General features: G+C 37.1%; 1 protein-coding gene across 7 annotated transcripts in view; it reads left to right on the top strand.

The window, feature by feature from the left end:
* LOC111190427 (uncharacterized) overlaps positions 1-18,378 on the top strand; it is a 59,110-nt gene that overhangs the window by 14,130 nt on the left and 26,602 nt on the right. For all 7 annotated transcript variants that reach the window (XM_049472591.1, XM_049472588.1, XM_049472589.1 and 4 more), the window contains 8 exons: positions 559-702; positions 2,105-2,159; positions 3,083-3,166; positions 3,695-5,665; positions 5,763-5,919; positions 6,712-7,128; positions 13,870-14,280; positions 15,749-16,177. In XM_049472591.1, coding sequence (XP_049328548.1) covers positions 559-702; positions 2,105-2,159; positions 3,083-3,166; positions 3,695-5,665; positions 5,763-5,919; positions 6,712-7,128; positions 13,870-14,280; positions 15,749-16,177 — 3,668 coding nt within the window. The remainder of the gene's footprint in view (positions 1-558; positions 703-2,104; positions 2,160-3,082; positions 3,167-3,694; positions 5,666-5,762; positions 5,920-6,711; positions 7,129-13,869; positions 14,281-15,748; positions 16,178-18,378) is intronic.

Below are 18,378 nucleotides of genomic sequence, written 5' to 3'. Positions count from 1 at the left end.
TTTCCTCACAAATTATACCTTTGGTAATTTTTAAAAATATTCTGATCACCAATAATATTGGCAGCCTAAAATATTTTACAGTTTTGCTTTAGATTTTATGCTCCTGCAAGTTGAGTTTCATTGCCCAATATCATTAACTGGTAGCACTGTTTACAGTGGTGCTTGAAAGGTTGTGAACCTCTTATAATTTTATATATTTATCCATATGGCCTAAAACATCAGTTTTTCACACATTGAATGAAGTGTTTTAAGTACTAATGCAGAAATATAGACAATTATAAAGGGTTCATAAACCGATAAATGATATGAATATTATGGAGACAGTGGTTTTCACGTGCTACAGGTTCTACAGGTTTTATGAAAGACTTCATAAATAGATAATAAGCTAAATTAGGTAAGGTGGTACATGACAGTGGGTCTCCAGGATTTAATCTGAAACCAGTGTACTTTTGAATAAAAGTTCCAAGTTTTTTAAACAGTCAAATGTTCACACTTCCAAATCCTGTTAATGTTGCAACCATTTAAAAGAAATATGAATTACCAGTAGTATTTCTGCAGATACCAGTATGTCAGCAAGTCATTGACCCAGTCCAAGTTCCAATCTACAAAACAGAGCAGTCTGAAGATGGGAAATCATCAAGCGAGAGCAAGATGGAGCAACAATTGATGCAACTCCTAAAAGAACTTACAGCAAGGACTGAGGTAAGCATAAGTTATGTAAACTTCATATACTGCAGGGTTATAAACAGGTGAAATACAGTCCCCTTCAAAAGTATTGGAACAGTGAAGCCAATCCCTGTATTTTTTTGCTGTAGACTGCAAACATTTGGGGTTGACATTAAAATATGAATATTTGACAAAAGATCAACATTTCAGTTTTTATTTCCAGATATTTACATTTGGATCTAATGCACAGAAAATAGAAAAATAGCACCTTCTCTCTGAACCTACCCATTGTGTCTTGTGAGCAAAAGTACTGGAACAGATAAACTTAAAATAAATGAAAGTGAATATGACTTCAAATATAGTTTGCAAATTCTCTGCTTTCAATAACTTCATCAAGTCTGTGACCCACTGATATCATTAAATTCTTTTTTGGGATGCTTTTCCAGGCTTAGGATTTTGGTCATTATCTTGCTGCATGATATCTCCCAATCAGTTTGGTTGAATCTTTCTGTAAATTGACAGACAAAATGTTTCTGTAGATTTGTTCATGTTTGGGATCATGAGCAGATCCTTTCTGTCTCCAAAATTTAGCCTTTCCATCACATGGGTAAAGGTTAATCTTTCAGTCCATAGCCAGTCCACGGTCTTGTATCTGTACTTCTTGGAAAGTTCCAGCCTGGCCTTCCTATTCACCCTTGCTAAACGTGTTTTTTATCTTTTGGTGAAGCCTTTGTACTTTTGTTCACTTGACTGAACAAATGAGATACCTTGATTCCAGCCCTCTTAAGGTTGTTTCTGATGTTACTCACAGCTGACACTGACGTTAGTAGTTTGTCATGGTCTCCCTGATTGACATCTGCTACTTAGTACACCAGTTCTTCAGAACATTCCTAGTGGTTGTAAGGATTTTGGCTACAAATGCACTGTGTTTGGATTCAGATGTAAATACCTGGAAATAAAGAAATAAAAAAATATTGATATTTTTAGTCATAATACTATTTTAATGCAAAAGCCAAATGTTTTCAGTGTAAAGCAGAAATAATAGGATTGGCATCACTGTTCCAATACTTTTGGAGGGGACTGTAGTACTTGCAGCTCTTATTAAAATTTACAATATAAATATATATTTTTTTTATTATTCTTATAATGTTATTGTATTGTTTGGAGCCGTGGTGGCTTAGGGGTAGAGTACTGGTTTATTGATGACAGGGATGTTGGTTTGATACCCAGGTTTGTCAGGTTGCCACTGTTGGGCTTTTTAGCTAAACCCTAACTGACCATTGGGTGCCAGAATGCTTACTGTATGTGAATTTACTGCATGAATCGGCAGACGCCACAATCTATCTGTGCTTACAGCTGAAGTATGGAGAAAATGGTTGTCTTGTTATGTCTTGACTATTATTGTTTGTTTTTATTGTTAATGCCTGAAATATTGCAGAAAGCTGAGAGTGAGCTGACAGAGCGCTACTGTAGAGGACATGAACAAGTGAAAGGTAAGTTCTGATACAGCAAATGTAATGTAGTTAGTCATAAATGTTGTTGTATAATCGCTCACTAGGGGTGTAACAGTATATGTTATCTTTATGAACCAACACAGTATGGGGGTTCAGTTCAGTTAGCACAATCCCATTTAGAATACAGAGTAAACACTGTTCCTAAGTTTGTTGCTGCCTCTGTTTCTTAGTGTAGTGCAGAGGCCATCGACTAAACCCAGACCAGTTAACCATTGAGAACTAGCTAATTTTGACAGTGTTTAGCAGCTTAACATTTGTATCCTTTACACTGGGGACTTTGCAGTGCAAGGAAATCATAGATCAGTCGTGTATATCCGAATGAAGCTCCTCAGCCAATCAGATTTGTGCAGATTCAGGCAAGTGGTGCAAACACAGGCAGTTTTAATCGAACACGTCTCCTTTGTTCGGAGATCGTGCCAATACTAAAATAAACACAGTAGACACATTCACTCAAACCTGAACTAAGGGAACAGCAGTAAGTACATTCATAACATGTGTGACACACTTTAAACATAAAATAAATAAATAAAAAAATTAATTATTTTTTCTTTAATTAAGAAATTTTGATGGTTTTTAATTTGACATTTCTATTCTTTACAGTGGGAGCTGTGCAGTGTAGGAAACTCACTGACCAAACACATGCCTTTATGTTGAAATGATTCTCCTCAGCCAGTCAGATCTGTTTTGATGTTTATATAAATATACAAGGGATATATTAAAACATTTATCTATGTTTTTTCTATTCACTTTTCCAAAATTGTCCTGAACAATAGGGGTTATACCATGGTGGGAACCAAACAGTAAATATTGTGCCCTGTTACATCCCTAGTGTTTACTTACTTAACATGTCTAACACTGCCACAATTGATTTGCAACATCTCCCCTTGTTAATTTCACCTCAGACTTTGAAGTTGAAGTTGCTGCACTTGGTCGTCCATTGGATCTTGGAATGTTGTATGACTGCCACAATGATTCATTTAGCTCAGGTATGCACATTTGCCCAATTTTTATATAGTGTTTACTAGGTTTAAATAATGTGTCACAGATTTTAGGCTTTTTGTTTTTGTTTTATTTTAATATTCTGTAGAGTCAAATTACTTTTTTGACTAAAAAATATTGCATATGCTCTATCATATCTTCATCTTCATATCTTCATCAAGTATGTGTCGCATTGACATCACTCAACTTTTGTATTCTTTGTTTGTACTGATTTTCCAGACATATTTAGATAGGATTGCTGCTTCCAAGTGGTTTATGACTGTTTTTGTCAGTAGCAAAATAAATACACTAATACACCACTAGGTGTGAATTACTGGAGAACACAGGTGACAAACTTGATCATGTGATTAATTTGTATAAATATTTTGTAAAAAATAAAATGTTTGCAGATGAAGTACTAATAACAGTTGACAGTACTAATAACAATGCATTTGTACATCTCTAGTGTCTATCTTTACTTTTTTCCAGAACCACATGCATACACTGTGTGACACTGGTCTTTTGTATATTTTCAGGTGTTTTTCTGTGGGATGAGGACACACTATCAACTATGAGATTGTCTCTACCTCGACCACACACAGATGTGAGGATATTAGAAGGAAAGTATCTGCAGGACCGACTCCGAGCTCTGGATCTGACCACTGCTGTTAGAGCTAGTGTTGTATCAGGGCTGGTGGAAGTGTCTGGAGCTGCTGGCTATCTGAAGCACCCCACTCAGTCCCAGCTGCAGGACAGAGTCACTGTACACTACAGAGCCACAACCAGACTGGACATGCTCAGTCACAGACTGCTACACAGTGAAGCTCCTCTCTCACTGACCAATCAGAACTCAGCAACACATGTGGTTGTAGCTGTGCTCTACGGAGCACAAGCGTATTTTGTGCTGGATGAGAAGAATGAACATAGTGAGGAAAGTGGTAAACTGAAAGATGAGATTAAGAGAAATGTAGAATCCCAAACTGTTGATGAATTACTCCTGAATCTCGAACAAGCAGACTGCTTCTGTGAATGTGATCTCTATGCAGATGGAGAGGATTTCAAAGATCCTGTGGATTTTAAATCTGCTGTAAAACAGTTTAGGTCACTGCATGAGTTATTAGAACCTGATAGTGAGAGAGCGGTTCCTCTGAAAGTGTGGCTTTACCCTCTGAAGAATCTAAAACCAACGTCTGCTTATGTAGTTAGCAACATCAGTGAAGACCTACTGAACAATGCAGTTGATGTTCTTGAGCATCTAGAGAAGAACATCAACATTAGTCAGGACATGATGTCCATTAACTCTACTCTTGGTGTACCTACATGGTATCCAGGTTTGAAAGAGGCTCTTTTTGAGTATTCTGCGCTTCTGCAAAAGTACCAGTCAGTGTTTCAGAAAAAACTGGCCTCCTGCATTAGAACTGGACGAGAGAGAGGAGAAGGAGAGAAGAATTTGCGAGATTTTCTGAAGAGGAATGAACAGTCACCATTCAGCCCACAAAACACGCATCACTGGCTTTTAAACAAAGCTGCAAAAGTTGTAGCTCTGAATGATTGCAGATCTGCAAACATCACCATTCTGAAATCACAGAAAGCATTACAGCAGGTGATTGAAGATTCACAAGCAGACAAAGTGTTGTGCTTCACTCTCTCATCACTGGAGGCTAAAGATCCCTTTCTCTCAGCTCTCAAACAGCACATGGATTTAGTAAACACAGACAACACACTTAAGACAGAGCCATTATTCAAGCTCCCAGATATCCGCCACAAAATTCGCAATGATTTTCATTTATTTCTGTCAAGCATGGTGACAAATGAAGATGAAGAGCATATCAAGTTTCTTGTTGCGTTCATACCCTTGCCCTCTTTTTCTGAATACTCTGTTTGGCTTTATCAGTGTGGTAATATTGTGAGTTCCAGTGTTAAACTTGACTTTAAACCAGAGAACCCAGAAATACTCAACATAAAACAGACATTTGTTTCCCTGAGACTGCATAGATCAGAGTCTAGTGCCGTACAGTGGTACACAGTGGAGTACAGAGCTGTGATCTGCAGAGGAAACAACCGTGTTTGTTTGAAATGGCGTGATGTTGATATCTGTAGTACTGAAGAAACTTCTGTTATTAGGGGCCTAAAACCAGGCACGCAGTACCATCTCAGATATGCTGTAATGGACCGTAACAACATAAGTGACTACAGCAGAATCACAGAGTTCCAGACACTTCCTAGAGCCAGACCTGGACAGCCTACAGTTCTTAACCAGAATTCAGACTCTCTCACTGTAAGCTGGCAGAGTCCTGAAGCTGATGGAGACTCTCCTGTGCTCCACTACATGGTGGAGTATATGGAAGCTGGTCTGGAGGGCTGGCAGTCTGTTCTAACAGAGGGTCCTGAGTGTATATACACCATAACCCATCCCTACAGCACCTGCTACAGAGTCAGAGTCTCTGCTGTCTACGGAGAAGGAGACACCAGTGAACCCAGTGAGGAAAAAGAAGTGACCCTAAAGAGTAAGTGTCATTTTATACTTCTATTAAACAATAGTTATGCTGATGGCACAATTTGTTTTTGGCAATTGTATGGCAATTTCACTGCACAAATTTACAGGCTGGAGCATAGATGTAAAGAAGAGAAAGGCCTCCCTCTTCTTGGAAGTGCTGAAACTCCAAACCGTGAAGAAACCAGTAGAACTGAGAGGCTGGTCAAATAAAGAGAGTGAAGTGAGGAGTTTCCTTCAGTGTCTGCCCTTCATCTCCCAGCTGAGGTGAGTAAGATGCAATGTTAGAAGCAGAGCTGCAACAATTAGTCATCATAATCTTTAATGATGACTATAAAAATGTGTCTATTTCAAATTTCATTGTCAACTAATCCTTCATTTATTACTACAACACAGTACACAAAGTGCTGGGGACTGAAACATATTAGGATAGGGGTGACGGCTCCTCATTCAAATAAAACATAGTTTTAGGACTTTTAGTCTACTGCAACACAATGATCTTCAACTTCTGGGGCAGAAGGTGCTAATTTGAGTCATATATTTGTATATTGTTTTTCATTTGAAACATCACTTGCACTTTGTATCATTTTATTTATTTAATTTTTATTGTGATTACATTATGTTATAAATCTATTTGATTAAGCTATCACAACTGAAGTTTCCTATTCTCATTTCATGGATCAGTATTTTTTGAGGTTATGATTAGGAACAGTCTGGGTAACATTCACAGTTGAGCATATGAGGTAAAACGCTCATAGAAACAAGCAATGCCTAGATTAAGCAGATATGGAGGTCATGACAGAAATTATTGTCAATTATTCAACTAGTTGTAATGATTGAAATATGAGTTGATTAGCAAAATAATCATTAGTTGCAACCCTATTTAGAAGCTTTATTTGTACATAACAATGTGAGTTAATTACAATAATATATTGTTTGTAGTTTAAGGTGAATGTAACATTTAAATTATGTTACAGTCAGTGTAATTCAGATCAGATTGTTTAAATTGTGTGTTATGCTTTGGAAATTTAATTTGTCTTTCCTTCCTGTTTATTGCAGAGTTGCGTATTGGTGTGGCATTCAGCTGTTTCTGCATCTGTTGATTAAAGCAGCAGAGTGTGAGAGACAGACAGGAGAGAAAACACTGGAGCTGTTAATATCAGTGTGCTCTTACAGCTCTTTTCCTTATGGATACACTGACGACTATAAACAGAGTGATTTCCTCCTGGATCTGTTCTCTCATGTGAAGGAGTATGAGACTGAAACAGGCAGGAGTTTTCTTCCAGCATTACAACCAGTTTACCAGTCAGCTCCTGCAGTCTGGAGAATAAACCTCTCAGAGAAAAAGAGCTCCCTCTTACTAGAAGTGCTGAAACTCCAAACAGTGAAGAAACCAGTAGAACTGAGAGGCTGCTCAGATGAAGAGAGTGAAGTGAGGAGTTTCCTTCAGTGTCTGCCCTTCATCTCCCAACTGAGGTAAGTGTGAGGTCTTACTGCAGTGTCTGTCTTCTGTCCTTCTGTATGATGACTGATTAAAATATCTGTTCAGGAGAGTGATGATCGCGGATTCAGAAGGATTAACCATATGAGTGATAAGTGTATTTTTATGCAACATAAATGACGTTTTCTAAACCAATACAAATGGACAAAACTCTACAGATAACAAACTAAAGTACAGGGGTGGGTTTCCCGAAAACGATCAATCTTAGCGAATAACGAACGAACTAACGAATGACGTGAGTAAAGAACGAGACAGTTCTGCGAGTGTTTCCCAAAGAGCTTCGCAACGTGAAAATTAACGAACGAGGTTAAAGAACGTCTTTGTTGACTCCTCCCCCGAAACAGCGCGCTCAATCGATCCACAATTATCGATTCAACACTGCCAATATGCAGTATTTATTCACTATTACACCCTAAAAACGTAGAAATGTGTTGTAATCATCAACATTATACATATTCTGAAATTTAAATAACAAAAGGATTTACTTCGGCATTGATAAAATACTCCTAAAGATACATATGACTAAATAAATATTCGAAAATCTAATCTATTTAAAAAAATTAAACTTTTTTACTTTTTTAAAACTATTATTGTTAGTGTGTATATATATATATATATATATATATATATATATATATATATAGATAGATAGATAGATATTATACTAATATTTTTAGTAGTAATTTGGCGAATAATATTAATTTATTATTATAATTATTAATAATAATATAAAATATAATATATAGAAAATATAAAAATAATATAATAATACATATACGTATGTTATATATATTAAACCAACATGAGTATGCTCATCCAAATCACCATCTCAGTTGGGTTTAAGTCAGGGGATTGTTAAGGCCATGCACCTTTTTGTTTACTAGATAATTCCATATGCGTCAATTGATAGTTTTCATGGTTTTAATATTAATCCACAATGTAAAAAAAATAATAATAAAAACATTGAATGAGACTTGTCCAACTTTTGACTGGTATTTATATATTTGCGAGCTGATACACGCCAGAGTTTACCCAGATGAACAGCCACAATGTTGGTTAGAAGCACCTGGTTAAGGAATAATAATAAATATTACCTGCACATTCACCGATACCCTTTACAATACGTGTAGGTGTGATTAAAAACACTGCAGGCGTCCCCTGCACCGGACCTACAGTACCAGGGATTTTCCCAATAGCATGGAAATATATATGTGTTGTGCTGTAATTCCCGGGCTGGTGGGAATTGTGTATAGTTGCGTGTATTCCACAGTAACAGCCTGATTACAGAATCCACGGACTTGGTGACTTTGCAGCTTTGCTTAGACCGTGAACATCCTCTGCAGGAATCTGGATTTTAATAATGGGTTTGCCCAGTTAGACTACAAGCCACAGACAAATTGGCATTATATATATGGCATTATATGGCAATATAATATAATATAATAAAATATAACTCATTCACTCACTTACTCACTCACTCATCGTCAACCGCTTTATCCGTTAAGGGTCGCGGGGTGGCTGGAGTCTATACCAGCCGGCTATACACCCTGAAAAGGCCGCCAATCCATCGCAGGGCAGACAGACACAGACAGACACACAGACACATCCACTCACACACTCACACCTAAAGGCCCTGTCCCACTGCGATTGCGTCTAAATATCCACTAAAGTACGTCCAAATTTATCAGAAAACACTGCGTCCACTGAGTGAACGCGCTGCGTCCAAAACATAGACGCACTGCGTCCAAATGGACGCTGTCCGTCCAAATTACGTCCATATTCCGTCTAAATTGAAGTTGGACGGCGACTTCCAAATTTGTACGTCGACTTCCACTTTTTGGACGTCGACTTCCAACTATATATGGTTGTTTTTTCTAGTGAATCATCATTTCTTCTTGAGCAACAAGAGAGAGAAATCCGTATAACTGTTTGATCCAGCTGTTAAACTGTTATATTAATACCATTTTAACCTTTTTCGTTTCTATAATTTGAAATTCGTTAGATTATATTTTTGTCAACATTTTGGGTTTATTTTCGTTTGTTATTTTTCTAATAAAAATAGAAATTACATAATATATTTTCTTTTGTTATGCTGTGCAGGAACAGTAGCCTATGCCTATATCTAAAAGTAGCAATAGGCTGGGAAAAAAAGCCAGAACATTGAACAAATGCCAGTATAATAACTAAAAACTAGCGGCTAGCAGACGCCTGCAGCATCATTGATTTCTAAGTATATTTATGTTTTAATGTTTAAATGTGTTTTAAAGGGGCGATGGATGCCAGAAAAATATTTTTATGGACGTCGACGTCCACCTGTACGTGCCGTCCAAATATCCACTAAAATACGTCCGTACTGCGTCTAAATACCCACTAAATTACGTCCATATTAGTCGCCGTCTATTCCGAAAATTTTGGGAGGTACCAAAACCACTTTTGCGTCTAAAGTGGACGGCAATGTCTAAACTACGTCCACTTGGACGGTGGCGTCCAAATATCCACTAAACTACGTCCATATTGCGTCTAAATATCCACTAAATATCCACTAAACTGCGTCCACTGAAATTTGTACGTACTTTAGTGGATATTTAGACGCAATCGCAGTGGGACAGGGCCTTGAGGGGCAATAGACATCCATAGGTCTTTGGACTGTGGGAGGAAACCGGAGCACCCGCAGACACGGGGAATAATATAATATAATATAATATAATATAATAGTAACAGTAACAATAACAATAACAATAACAACAACAATAATAATAATAATATAATTGATTATAATTAATAGTAATATAATATAATTGCTTCAACCACGGAAATTAACATTTTTCTCCCTCAAAATTGGCGGTCCCTGGTGTTTAAGGTGCTGAACTGCAAGTCGAGATCCCCTAAAGAAGTTCTTGGAGAATAACGATTGGGTGAGAGCACTCATTAATCTGCGAGCGAGTTTACGTAGTACTTTAGTTACGCACCGGTTTGGGAAACACTCTTTAATTAACGATCAATCTTAAGTACGAGTTAACGAAGTTCTTAGCGTTACGAAGCTTTCGGGAAACCCACCCCAGAACAGTTATTCTATGTTTAGGGCTCAGTTCTTTATTGTCTGGGTAGTGTTTATAATGTTCTTGACATTTTGGATACAGCTTGCGTAATCAATGTGTTGTCATTGAAAAAAAAAGCAAACAACTCATAGCATTTTGCCTATCTTTGAGTCCGGGCCAAAAAGGTTTTTTTTTTTTTTCATTTTTAGTGGTGTGTTATCGTTCATATGATTTTTGAGGAATAAATAATAATCTAAATACATAATTGTTGATTGTCTTTAGCTGAAACAGTTAATATAGGTATTAGTTTAAAACCAATGTGTTCTATTACCACAGAACTATGCAAATAAGATGTTGAAATCAATAGCATTAATATCTAAAAAAAATATAAGTTAAGTCAATTGTGGAAAAAAAAAAGTTGTAGTGGACATAGTGAATCAACCTTTACAATGATGGGCACGGTTCTTAGGGGCCTACGATTATGCCATTGATTTCAGAGGAATCAGGCAACATACTAACACAGATGGACTGTTGTGTTTACCTAGTGCACTAAAGACTGTAAAGAAAGGGGAAGATCCAGTTGAAATGTTCCATATTGCACAGATGCTCTGAAGACAGAGCTCTTCAAAGAGCACTTAATCTCTTAACACCTCTAACACACTAACTACTTCTAACCTAATTTCCTTCTTCCCCTCCTACACTGCTCTATCCCATTATTTCCCCTTGACCTCCTTTATGCCCTATATAAAGATGTTTTACCTTTAACTTCTATTACCTTTGTACTTGACTATTGTAAGTCGCTTTGGACAAAAGCGTCTGCCAAATGTAATGTAATGTAATGTAATGTAATGTAATGTAAAAGATGGAAATCACTCCTAATTAGACCCAATCCTGGCTAAAGTCCACAAACTGACCATGAGAGAATGGCCAGTTGGAGGTGACCCACAGTTTCCTGAATATTCAGTCAAAAGGGAGCCATTGTCTATTTCTTGAGGCTGCATTTTTTGGAGGATGGGGGTGTTTAGTTCAGAGGAGTTCCAAGTTTTTTCAAAAGCAATGTCATTAAACACCTCTGTTATCTTCCATACACCTATAAATAGCCTTGCTAAGAGGTTTATTCAATCTTTTAAGAAATCTCTGAAAGCTATGGACAAAAAGACTGGCTCATTTCAGGTGAAGATAGCAAAGTTCTTACTTGCTTACAGAAATACCTCCCATGCAGCAGCTATCAAAAGAGAGCATTATCCATTTCCCACAGTGGAGAAAGTTGTAACAGGAATGCCAAAGTCTTATCAGTGTTAGATCCCAATCAAGGGTTCTGACAAATACAGCTTGATGAAAAAAGTTCTAAACTTCATTCATTTGAAGCTGAATAGGAGCAAGTGCCAGATTCAGATGGCAGAATTAAATTACATAGGACATGTCCTGAGTAAAAAAGGTCAGAAGCCAGACCAAGACAAAGTCTGGATAGCATGGCTTTGGCAGTTATCCCAGAACAGCTTTAAAAGGCTGATAAAATCCAAGCTTTGGATTTATCTAAATAATAATAGTAATAATCCGGGTTACACGTACAATTTACTATAAGGCTAAACCCAGCCCGGCACTGTTAGCGTGGTGTCCCCATCCTCCAACGAGCCGCTGTTGGAGCCGCTTCAGCGCCGTGGAACGAACCGTTCTCCGGCTGGAGATAGCCATGCTAAAAGCATAAAGCCGGGTTAGCAGTGCTGCCGAGCGGGTCGTTCCAGACACTGAATCCAGGCAAACAGCCGCGTTAACAGTGTCGGTGTTCTGTCGAGTTCTGCTACCCTGTCAAACCGTGCTACCCTAGTTTATGTTTAACTGTAAAAATATTTATTTTTTTAATTACTTTTTATACAGTTGTAACCCTCAAGCAAACAATGGCAATAAGTCCAGATTGTACAATGCACCTGGGGAAAAAAAAACTAAATTATCAGGAAAATACTACAGGTGGGTATCCCAGGTCCAGAAAGTAAAAATTTTACTTTCTGGACCTGGTTTACCCACCTCTACATTTTCAGTAAAAAATGATTGAAAGTTATTTGCCTAGTCTATCTTTTGTGTCTCAGTTTCATTATTGACCCAATCAAGTTGGATACCAAGCAAACTCTATAGACAGGTGATACATTTTGAATCATAAAACTTTACTTAATTTCTTCTCCTTCTGCAATTACCAAACACAATTCTGATTGTGTTCACATAAACATACCATACCATCTCTTGCAGTATGACAAAAAGCAAATCAATAATTTTGAGTATATGTATGTATAAATGCGCTCAACTTATTCCCGAATTTGACGTATTTCAGTAACTGCTCAATTAAATGAATAGGGTAAACATATGGTGAAGAACATTTGGTATTTAAATTGTGTGAAACTGACACCAGTAAATCCATGATTCCTTCTATTTACTTACTTAGAAGTGTTTTTTTTCTCAGTAGCATAGTCGAGAATAGTTTTGCGATATATTAATTATCGCTGAATCGCAGTTTTGAGATATTACTGTTATCATTAATTTACCACAGCTGAAAGGTGCTGGAAAAAATTTAAAATGGGCCTTAAAAGTGCTTGACAAGTGCTTGAATTTTACCTTGTAAAAGGTGTATGAACCCTGACCGATACTTTCTAATATTTAAGCTTCATAGATCCAAAAGAACTAGGATAGAATTTTGCCAAACATTTCTGATAACAAAATACTATATCACAATCAACATTTTTGTTTAGAAACAATCGAACAGTAACAAAACAAAGTTTGTCTTAACATTAGAAAAATACATATTTTTTGAGGTAGAAAAGGAGAAACCACAATACAAAAATAACATAAAAATTCCCCCCCCTCACTAGACATCTTTTCTAGTTCTTTGTTTCTTTGTTTCTTTTTTCCAATAGAATTAAAAAAATAAAATAAGGACGTTTCTTCCTTTTAGTGCAATTCTGTTTTTTCTTAAATAAACAGAGTTAAAAAAAATATCACGCAACATGTAGAGGGCTGACAAAAGGAAAGGGGGGGGGGTGTGCTTTGTGCTGTGATACACTTTAATGAATCCGCGCGGGCAGTAGTCAGTTCGTGCAGGAAAGAAAAAAAGCTTGAGTATCGATGTTTTTACACGGGTATTGCTCAATATCACTACCAGCATTGGTATTGATATTATCGATATTTGGTTTGATCCGCCCACCTCTACTGGACATTGGCTAGGCAGAATGCTAGGCACTGTGGGGACTCAAGCCTGTAGCTTAATGCCGGCTCACTTCCCTTTAGGCCACTGTTTCGTGTTGTGGCAATTGTTGTCCCTCATGATCAGACAACTTGGATCTTGAATTAAAAACAACAGAAGGTGAGATGATTGTAGGTTAATGAAAACAAGAGTGTTTCTAGTATAACTAGTGCGAGCCACAGTGAAAATAAAAAGTGTCTAATTAAATAAAACAGCAAAACATAAGAACAAAAAGACAAAGTGTGGTGGGAGCAAATGTGACATTTGGCAGCTGACCTAACAGGCACCATCTTATATCCTTTTTATTGTGTGAAATTGGGTTGATTATTTTTAGTTGTAGAACATGAAATTACTGAATATTAGAGCTACAGTAGCTCAATTGTTGTTAAGTGAGCTGGCTCTTTTCTCTCAGAACAGCTTGAATTGTTTGTTGTCTGTCTCTGCAGTTTCAGATCTGTTCAGGGTGAATGTAAAGAGTGGAGAAAGAGATGGAAATTATTCCTGCTGGATCTGTGTCTGCAAGCAGCTCTTCACCAGGAAATGATGAGTCACACAACTGTAGAGAAACTTATCTCATGGGCGTACAGTAATAAAGAAGATTTCTTTTTGGATCTGTTCTCACATGTGAAGAAGTATGAGACTGAAACAGGCAGGACGATTCTTCCAGCATTACAGCCAGTTTACCAATCCGCTCCTGCAGTCTGGAGTATAAACCTCTCAGAGAGAAAGAGCTCCCTCTTCCTAGAAGTACTGAAACTCCAACCAGAGAAGAGACCAGTAGAGATCAGAGGCTGGTCCTGTGAAGGGAGTAAAGTGCGGAGTTTCCTTCATTGTCTGCCCTTCATGTCCCAGCTGAGGTGAGTGCAAAATATTCAAGCTTTCTTTCTAAAGTATTTTAAATAGAACAATTTAGGTCAGGGGGTCCAGCATTTATTCTGGCCAAGGGAATACACGTCATCAGTTGTCTGAGGACTTGTTTAACTGATTAAACAAATGGAATCATGTGTGCTTCTGGTTGATAAGAATGAACACCTGGGACATGGAATTACACAGATCTCTTGTCTGTTCTTGGACAAAGTTTTCTTATCCTCTTGGAGAAATATAGCTTGTCTAAATCATATATTGTCTTCAAGTTAGACATTTCATTAAAAAGACATAAAAAACAAAATGTTAAACTTGTTCAAGCTATATTTTCTGCATTATGTGTTTATTTTTATATGTGAATATTTGAATATACAATGGTTCACATATATAATAATATGATGTAACCATAACAATAATGATGTAACCAGATTTAAGAAGGAAAGCATTTCCTTGGAGGCTGACTGAATGTCTAGTACTAAAAGTATTTTATGGTTGGGTGTACAGTTATAGCGGGTGCTTTGTAAGGTAGACTATCTGCTGTAAAATATTGGGAATATTTTTAAATGAATTATGTTTATTTAATTAATACATGTTAGCCTTATATTACTAAATAGTTATTGAGAAATCAATAAACACAATTCCACATTGTTATAACTTTGACATGCATATCATGCTACACAGTTTGATTTCCCGTTTTCATGACTGAAATTGACTGTATTTATGTTCATAGGTCATAAAAACCAAATTAAAATGTAGCGGAAAAACCTCTGCGAAGCAGCGCCCGCTCTCCCCATATGGGAGGTGTGTCACGGCGGGGAGCCAAAGTCTAGAAAAAAAAAAAGTCTAAGTGTAACAATAGAGCATTAATAGGCACAAAATAAATAGGAAATAATCTGTAAAGAACTGTCACCTGTTTTTTGTCTTGTTTTACACAGTCTCTGTACACCTGAACTTATAAAATGTTACAGTGAAGTGAAGATTTACTGACTGAAAACCTGTTGTTGGTACTATAGATGAAGAGTGTAAAACTGTGTTTCAGATTTAAGTAACTGTTGTTTTGACTCATGATTGGAAGAAGCTTCTGTTTTTGAGCTGCCACTTGTACAGTGTATCAGAAGCAGAAAAAAAGAACGTTAGTTTCCTGTGCGTAATAGTAGTAGTTTAGTTTGAATGAGCAGCATACCTGATTTCACTTGTTTAATCAGTTGGTCTGTCTTCCAAAACTTGTAACATATGCTTCTGATTGGCTTGAATAAAAACCTACAGCCCCACTGGCCCTTTGTGGATAAGATTGGATATCTCTTCGGTTTAACAGGTGAAAAATTAAACAACAGACAAAAAAACTCATAATGCAGACATTTTAATTATTAATTCCTAATAATGCGGGCAGTCAAATGAAATTAGCATATAAAGAGAAATTGAAAACGCAGTAACTAAATACCATTTTACTTTCTCTTTTAGAATTGATAACTGCTCTCCCATCACAAAAAACTCAGAGATCTTTATGGATCTGTTGATTAAAGCAGCAGAGTGTGAGAGACAGACAGGAGAGAAAACACTGGAGCTGTTATCATCAGTGTGCTCTTACAGCTCTTTTCCTTATGGAGACACTGACGACTCAAATCAGACTAATTACTTGCTGGATCTGTTCTCACATGTGAAGAAGTATGAGACTGAAACAGGCAGGACGATTCTTCCAGCATTACAACCAGTTTACCGGTCGGCTCCTGCAGTCTGGAGAATAAACCTCTCAGAGAGAAAGATCTCCCTCTTACTAGAAGTGCTGAAACTCCAAACAGAGAAGAAACCAGTAGAACTGAGAGGCTGGTCAGATGAAGAGAGTGAAGTGAGGAGTTTCCTTCAGTGTCTGCCCTTCATCTCCCAGCTGAGGTGAGTGTGAAGATCTTACTGCAGTATCTGTCCTCTGTCTGTCTGTCTGACTGTGTGATGACTGATGAGAAGGGTGATGTATATAAATGATTCATAAGGATGAAGCTTTGTGAGCAAAGTTTCTTTTGAAGGAAGTGTATTTTTAGGCAGCATGTTACAGTAAGCTGCCTGTTTAAATAGAAGAAAGTTTTTTTTACAACTCTGTTGTTTGTAATGTTTGTGCAGTCTGAATAGGTTTCAGTTGGTTAACTGAATAAGCGTGTTATCATTAGTGAAATAAAGAAGCAAGCACATTTTATTATCTTTTTAGATCTAGGCATCCATGTGTTGTGTTCATTTGAGCAAATTTATTTCCTGTAAAAAGTTTCCATTTGCTGTAATTGTTTCGTGACACATATTTAATTCCAATCAGATTATCAATGAATAAATATTAATCTACATACATAAATATTAATTGGAATATTACTCAAGTATTATTCCAGTCGTCTTTTATAAGCTGCTACAGTTAATTTAGGCATTAGTTAAAACCAAACACAGCCCTATGCAAATAATGCTGTTATTTTTATATTTGTGTTTGTAGTTTGGAAATGTATGTTGTGAATTTAAAAATATAACTTATCTAAAAAAGGGAAATCAATTGGTCATTTATTATTAAGTGAAATGTTTTGTTTTCTCTTGTTTATTTTTAATTACTCTGTAAGCAAACAAATGTTTTATCCGATTACTCGATTAATCAAATCGATTTTTCAGTAGAGTACTCGATTACTAAAATAATCGATAGCTACAGCCCTAGAGGGCACTCCATTTTAAGGATCCTCTGACTATTAGGGTCTTTGACCACATGACCTCTTGAGGGCCCTAGCCATGCTTTTGGGCCCTGGTCATGCTTTTGGGCCCCTTATGAAAATGGATGAGGCGTTGTGGCACTGCTCTGACTTCAACTTCTGGTGTCCAAGGAAAGATGGGGAATATTTTTAGAGGGCCCTGCTATGGGGCCCTTGACTTCCATAGAAGTCATTTACCATGGCTCCTTGACTTTCTAGGGACCTACAAATTGCCAGGCAAGCTACCATACAACTGCAAGCTAATAATAGCACAATTTTGGTTTGGTGACAGATGAACAGAAAGAGGTTTTGTAGTAGTAGCTGTGGCTGTGTATGAGTGTAACACTGATATTTTGTAGTAGTAGCTGTGGCTGTGTATGAGTGTAACACTGATATTTTGTAGTAGCAGCTGTGGCTGTGTATGAGTGTAACACTGATATTTTGTAGTAGTAGCTGTGGCTGTGTATGAGTGTAACACTGATATTTTGTAGTAGTAGCTGTGGCTGTGTATGTGTGTAACACTGATATTTTGTAGTAGCAGCTGTGGCTGTGTATGAGTGTAACACTGATATTTTGTAGTAGTAGCTGTGGCTGTGTATGAGTGTAACACTGATATTTTGTAGTAGTAGCTGTGGCTGTGTATGAGTGTAACACTGATATTTTGTAGTAGTAGCTGTGGCTGTGTATGAGTGTAACACTGATATTTTGTAGTAGTAGCTGTGGCTGTGTATGAGTGTAACACTGATATTTTGTAGTAGTAGCTGTGGCTGTGTATGTGTGTAACACTGATATTTTGTAGTAGTAGCTGTGGCTGCGTATGCGTGTAACACTGAAATTTGTTTGAGAATTATTTATTGGAAAATATTTTATTCAGCTTGTTATTCTATGACAGTTTGAAATGACTGGACAATAATTAAACTTGATTTAATATCATTAATACAGCTTTTTAATATACTCAAAATCTTTCCTGTCTCCCTCTCCATAACCCTCTCTCTCTCTCTCTCTCTCTCTCACACACACGCACACATGCACACAGTGCACGCTGGGTAGGGGTGGCGTGGGGGCCGTTAAGAGTTGCCCAGGGGCCCAGACTATCCTTAATCCGTCCTAAAGGGTTTAAACAGTGAACAAAATATAGCATGCAATCTTGCAGTCTATAACAGAATAAATTCTGATTTGCCCCTACACAATCAAAGAAAAAGCCTTATTTGCAAATGAAAACCATGTTTGTGGTAGCTCTGAAGTAGTCACAAAAATTCTAGTGAACTGAATTTTTTTTTTTCGTGAATCGAAATGGTCTAACACACTCAGTTTAGCACAGGAAGTGTTAGACCATTTTGATTCACAAAAAAAATAAAATGTTTTCAGTGTTTTACC

Source organism: Astyanax mexicanus, chromosome 25 (genome assembly GCF_023375975.1).
Source record: "Astyanax mexicanus isolate ESR-SI-001 chromosome 25, AstMex3_surface, whole genome shotgun sequence".
Taxonomy (NCBI): domain Eukaryota; kingdom Metazoa; phylum Chordata; class Actinopteri; order Characiformes; family Acestrorhamphidae; genus Astyanax; species Astyanax mexicanus.
Note: the sequence above shows the minus strand (reverse complement) of the source record. Positions and strands in the feature narration are given on the sequence as shown.